At 43.7% G+C, this 6,408-nt stretch overlaps 1 protein-coding gene across 12 annotated transcripts in view; it reads left to right on the forward strand.

Moving 5' to 3' along the window:
* The window catches only part of TLN2 (talin 2), a 499,482-nt gene that overhangs the window by 279,116 nt on the left and 213,958 nt on the right, over positions 1 to 6,408 (forward strand). For all 12 annotated transcript variants that reach the window (XM_010840783.1, XM_010840793.1, XM_010840795.1 and 9 more), the window contains one exon: positions 4,850 to 5,021. In XM_010840783.1, the coding sequence (XP_010839085.1) occupies positions 4,886 to 5,021 (136 nt within the window). In that variant the 5' untranslated portion in view covers positions 4,850 to 4,885. The remainder of the gene's footprint in view (positions 1 to 4,849; positions 5,022 to 6,408) is intronic.

Genomic DNA, 6,408 nt, shown 5'->3' on the forward strand with positions numbered 1-6,408 from the left:
GCCTGTCCCTCCACGCCTTGCAGCAGGTCTCCATACTCTGTGTGCCAGCCCTTCTCCTCGTCTGTCTCGTAAAGCTGCTGCTCTGGCCTTTCCCGCTCCTCTTACCTCCTCTTACCTCCGCTGCTAGACACCTCCAAGCTGTCCAATTCAGCTGTCCTAGCTCAGTGCCCCTCTTCCTGAACTGTGACTAGCATTTAACCCAGGTGATCGCTCCCTCCTGTGTGACACAGCTTCCTCTGCCTGCACTCCCTCTCCATACTCCTCCCTCCCCCACCACTAGGCCTTCTTGTGGTCCAGACCTCAGGTCTGTTTCCACTCTTGCTCACTCCCTAGATGATCTTTCTAACCCCAAGGATTTGACTATGATGACTTATACCTCCAGTTTTTAAAAAAAATATTTTATATGTATATGTGTGTGTGTATATGTATATATATGTATATATATGTATATATATCTCTCTGTCTAGCTACCTGCCTGTGCCAGTGTTTAGTTGCAGCACGCGGGATCTTCCATCTTTGTTGCAGCATGTGGGATCTTTAGTTGTGGCATTTGAACTCTTGGCTGTGGCAGGGGGGATCTAGTTCCCTGACCTGGGATGGAACCTGGGCACCCTCCTTGGAGAGTGTGGAGTCTTAGCCACTGGACCACCAGAGAAGTCCCATACCTTCAGTTTTGTATTGGACTCCGCTCTACATCTCACTGAATACATCCCAAAGAAACTCATTAGTAACTTTTCACCCCAAACCTGTGCCTTCCAGCACCTTTCTCCTCCTCAGTCAATGGCTTCTTCATTTTCCCAGTTGTTTTGGATAGAGATGTTCCTTCACCGTCAATTTTTTCTTCTTCTCTTCTTGCCTTCTGCTTCCCAGTGTTCTGGGCTTCTCTCCCACGTTACTCGTTGATTCTGCACCATCTGTCCTAGAGCAGCCCCCAGACCTTCATTTGCCCCTTTCTCCTTGCTGCCCTAGTTCTTCCTCCTGCTGAGCTCCCGTGTGGTCTGTTCTGCTGCTCAATTCTGCTCTCACCCCATGTCATGGCTCTGTCTTTCTATGATTGAGTCTTTCTCTGCTTGGCTGCAGAAACCATTCATTTACTCTTCAGAAAATCCAATGATTAGGCTGGGAAGAGATGCTTCATGCAGGGACACTTACATTGTACTGCTTCCTGTTCTCAGGGAATGAAAAATATTAACCATCCCATTCTCTTTGGTGTATTCATAAACAGCATCCATGAAATCATTGAGTTTCACAGTCTTTCCCACTGATAGTTACCACCAGCCATCTCACGGGGCTTTCCTGGTGGCTCAGACAGTGAAGAATGTGCCTGCAATGTGGGAGACCCAGTTTCAATCCCTGGGTTGGGAAGATCCCCTGGAGAAGGGAGTGGCTACCTACTCCGGTGTCCTTACCTGGGGAATTTCTTGGACAGAGGAGCCTAGCAGGCTACAGTCCATGGGGTCACAAAGAGTCGGACACAACTGAGCCACTTTCATTTTCATGCACATGGATCTCACAGGTTCAGGAATCCCCATAGTGGTCACCAGCTGCAGGGGAAAAACTAACCCATGGAGTGGTCTGCATCACAGCAGATTTGTCAATTTATCTCTAGAGTTGTTTTTGTTGAAGTATAGTTGAGGTACAATATGATGTTAGTTTCAGCTGTACAGCATAGTGATCCAGTATTTTTGTGGATGATGCTCCATTATGGGTTGTGGGATAATGGCTGGAATTCCCTGTGCTATACAGTAGATCTTTCTTGCTTATCTATTTTATACATAGTAGTTTGTATTTGTTAGTCTCACACCCTTAATTTGTCCCTCTCCTTTTCTTTTCCCCTTTGGTAATCACATGTTTTCTTTTTCCATGAGTCTGATTCTGTTTTGCATATACATTCATTTGTATTATTTTTTAAATTCCATGTATAAGTGATACCGTACATTTTGATTTCCTCAAATTAGAGAGTTGATTCATTAAATATGCCTATAAAAAGAGTTGAGTTGAACCTTATAGGCATACAGCATTTCATAGCACCTTGTTTTACTGTGCTTTACAAATACTGTGTGTTTTTTTGTGTTTTTTTTTTTATGAATCAAAGGTTTGTGGCAACACTGAGTCAAACAAGTCTATCAATGTCACCATTTTCCCATCAGTATATGCTCATTTCATATCTCTGTTTTCCATTTTGGTAATCCTAACAGTATTTCAAACTTTTTCATTATTATATTTGTGATGTGACTATTATAATTGTTTGTTTGAACTGCACCCATACATGAGACAGGGAACTTAATTGATAAGTGTGTTCTGACTACTCTACTGACCAGCCAGCTCTTTCCCTCTCCTCTGGCCTCTTCTATTCCCTGAAACACAGCAATATTGAAATTAGGCCAGTAAATAACCCTACTGTGGCCTCTAAGTGGTCAAATAAATGGAAGAGTCTCACGTCTCTCACTTTAAGTCCAAAGCTAGGAGTGATTTCATTAGTGATAAAGGCCAAAACAGACCAAAAGCTAGGCCTTTTGTGCCAAGCAGTCAAGTTGTAAATGCAGAGGAAAAGTTCTCAAAGGAAATTAGAAGTGCTATAGAGAAATCCTTTGTGAAAGGAAGGGTCAGTCGGTACAGCAAAATTCACTGTCGTTTCAAGCAGTGGCCACAGCCAGACTGATCTTCAACCCTACTGCCCTCATCAGTCAGCGTTCATCAACATGACCTTCCACCAGCAAAACAATCACAACTTGCTCACAGCTCAGAGAATGGCTAGCATTTTTCAGCAATAAAATATTTTCTGATAGAGTATATGTATTTTCTTTCCAGACATAATGGTATTGTACACTTAATGGACCACATTATTGCGTAAACATGAGTTTTATATGCACGAGGAAACCAGAAAAATCCATGTGATTCACTCCATTTCAGTATCCCACTTTATCGTGGTGGTCTGGAACCAAAGCTGCAACATCTCCAAAGGGATGCCTGCATGTATGGCTTTGTAAGACCACAGTATTGTAGATGGAAAGCCATCAGATATTCTGAGTAATTCAGTCTAGCCAATGACCAGACTAGAGTCAATTAATTCCATTTAGGCAGATTGTCAGCAAATACTGTTGTTTGTTAAGAAGTGTATCTTGATATTTCTCAAGTAAGAAATATTTTCATGTTTTCATGGACAGAATTCATGTAGAAGGTAAGCAGAGGTCAGAATGACTTTACAGTTGGACAGACCAAATGGCTGCTGCCTGAGAGTGTGTGTACATCCTGCCCATGGACACCAGAGCTTCTGTTGAAAAGTGTTCTCCATAGCCAAGTGACCAGAGTTGCTTGATATTAGGAAGCTAGTGGTCACTGAGGCTTGCTGGGAAGCAGATCGAGGCTGCCACCCCAGGCCTGGGCCTGGTCAGCCTGTTTTCCTCTTTGCCTGTGGCCACCTTGTTGCTTCTTAGGGTTTGCATTCTCAGAGGGAGCTGTGGTGCTTACTTCCTGTAGACTATCTAATGAAAGATAAGAAAGGAGTGTGAGCTTGCCACTCCTGAAGGTTTGTTATTCATGCCATTCTAGGATTCTAATAGCTTATTCGCTGTGAAGCCCCTTATTTTGGTTGCCAGAATGATAGTGAGCTGGGTAAGTCCGTGTTGGCTCCTCAGGTGCAGAGAAGTGCCTCCCTTTTGCACCCAAGGCCTGCACTGATAGAGACTGGACTGGGCTGGGTGTCGGGGGTAAGTTTGGCCAAGGAATAGAACAGGTATTTCGAATAACCTAGAAGCCATCAACTTGGAAAGTGTATTTAATGGTTGGATATAAAATGGCAAAGAAGGCTTTTGTGAAATAATTCAAACCTAGCCTAAGCACCTATCTATTTTTAAAGCCATTGAACTGGGTAAGAAGTAAAATATCCCAGGCTTTTGTCAGAATGAAAGAACAACTAAATCATCTTTTTCTCTACATTGAGACCCCTGAAGAGTGTGAAGCTGCCTGGCACACGGAGTGTTTAAAATATCTCACTCTGGCCTCATTAGTGATGGCTGTGCATTGGCCTGGCATTGATGTCCGCTCAGGATTCAGTTCTTCTATGAATTATGCAGGGCAAACAGCATAGCTCTCTTGTTGTGGGGAAATGGAAGCAGAGTGGCCAGTTGCTGTCTCCTGGGGATGGGTCTGGGCCTACAAGCCAAGTCTTCTGGTACAGACGTGGTGCAGTTTGGCTGTGAGAAGCACCACCAGAGGGTAGAGGTGCTCCTTCTCTGTGCCCAGGAGCTGCTGGGGAGGGAGTCCTATGATTGAGGATACTGACAGGTATCTACAGCAGACAGCAGTGGGTGCTCTGCCTCTCACGTGGAGGACATTCACCTGGGAAACTCCTCTCTCCCTTGGGAAAACCCAACAGCTTCCCCAGTCCCTCAGACGGTTCAGAATCTGCCTGTAATGCAGGAGACGCAGGTTCAATCCCTGGGTCGGGAAGATCCCCTGGAGGAGAACATGGCAACCCACTCCAGTATTCTTGCCTGGAGAACCCCATGAACAGAGGAGCTTGGTGGGCTATATAGTTCATGGGGTTGCAAAGAGTTGGACGCGACTGACTAATACTTGGAAAAACCCCAAGTAGGGAGCAGCCTGAGGAAGGAGCCTTGGTGAACGCCTGCAGTTCCCTCCTTCTAGGAGGCTCTCCTTGCCACGCTGTGGTAACTCCAAGACTGTGTGCTGCTGTCTTATTCTAAATTTGTTTAATTTGTAGTTTTGTCCAAAGCCTCTTTAATTGCCATTTTTTTCTTTTTCGATTTTTAAAGCTGATTCAGAGTGTAACTTTTTTTTGGCCAGGTGTCATGAATGTCACGCTTTGCCCCTTTGTGTTTTCCAGGCACTCTAAGTGAGGGTCCTCAAATCTCCTGGGAAAATGGTGGCTCTGTCTTTAAAGATTTGTGTCCGCCACTGCAATGTGGTCAAGACCATGCAGTTTGAGCCATCAACGGCTGTGTACGATGCGTGTCGAGTCATTCGAGAAAGGGTACCCGAGGCGCAAACTGGCCAAGGTAGGTCATTGGTTATTTGCTGGCTGCTTGAAGTGTGTTTGTATATTTTACCCTGGTAGCTAAGGAAACAGAGGCTCTGCATATGTGCACAGGTCAGCTAGTGTATATGTTTCGAATGAAATTCTTATCCTGGACCTTACTTGCCTCGTATATAAAACTTGTAATGACATCATTGTAGTTCTGCCAGTGAACCAGCATCATCATCATGTCCCTTTCATACTTCAGCAACGTGTTCTGCAGTTTACAAATCACTTTTTGGTATAAAGGCCTATAGAGTACAGATGAAGTTGCTCAAACAGTTATTGCTTTTGTGTATCCTGAGCCCTGTTTCACTGTTTCTACTGCCAGCAGCCTGAAGAAGACTGGAACTGCCATCAGGACCCAGGGCAAGCATCATATTTCAAGTACTTTGCAGGGGCTTCTAATCTTTATCTCAAACCTTAAAAAAAAATTGTGATACATGTTTTGTTTAATGTTTGGTTAAACCACTGGCCACAGTTAATCTGAGTTTAAACAAGTCAGTCATACAAGTTTATTTTCCATTTCCCTTTGTCTTCTCTCTACATTTCCTTCCTTTATTTAGTGTTTGACTGATGCATAAGAAATTGAGGTTACTCCTGAATTCATAAGCCTTTAGTGTGAAAATGGAATAAAACTTTCCTTAAAAATTGGAATCATAAAAATCAAACATTCAAAGACAGTTATTGTTAGGCATGGGTCTTCATGAAAAGTTCTGTTACTCACAAAACCACGAATCTTTTGGTCCAAAAGCAATGTCTATATTATTCAAAACACAATCTATAATAATAATCTATATTATTCAAAACAATCTGTTATTTCTAGATTAACCCACCCTCCCCCCACCCAAAAAAAAAAATTGCCCAGGTTCCCAAGTTCTGGTTATCCAATCATATCTGATGTTTTTACTTTTCTGTTACTGTTTATTCTCAGACTTTTTTAAACTTTGTTTGAGTTAGATTGCTAAAAAGCTCTGGTGGAGATACAAACCTTTACAGATCTTGAAGTTGTTTTTCTAAGAAACAACAGGAGCTCTGGCCCTCATCTGGGTCTCAGAGGTTTCCTTGAATCACATTTAGGAAGAGACAAATCTTGAGACAGGAAATGATACCGCTTTCCTCCTGCCTCCACCATCTTGTACTTCCTGGGTTCAGTTCAGTTCAGTTGCTCAGTCATGTCCGACTCTTTGCGACCCCATGAATTGCAGCACGCCAGGCCTCCCTGTCCATCACCAACTCCCGGAGTTCACTCAAACTCACGTCCATCGAGTCGGTGATGCTATCCAGCCATCTCATCCTCTGTCGTCCCCTTCTCCTCCTGCCTCTAATCCCTCCCAGCATCAGAGTCTTTTCCAATGAGTCAGCTCTTT

Source organism: Bison bison, unplaced genomic scaffold, assembly GCF_000754665.1.
Source record: "Bison bison bison isolate TAMUID 2011002044 unplaced genomic scaffold, Bison_UMD1.0 scf7180017864146, whole genome shotgun sequence".
Taxonomy (NCBI): Eukaryota; Metazoa; Chordata; class Mammalia; order Artiodactyla; family Bovidae; genus Bison; species Bison bison.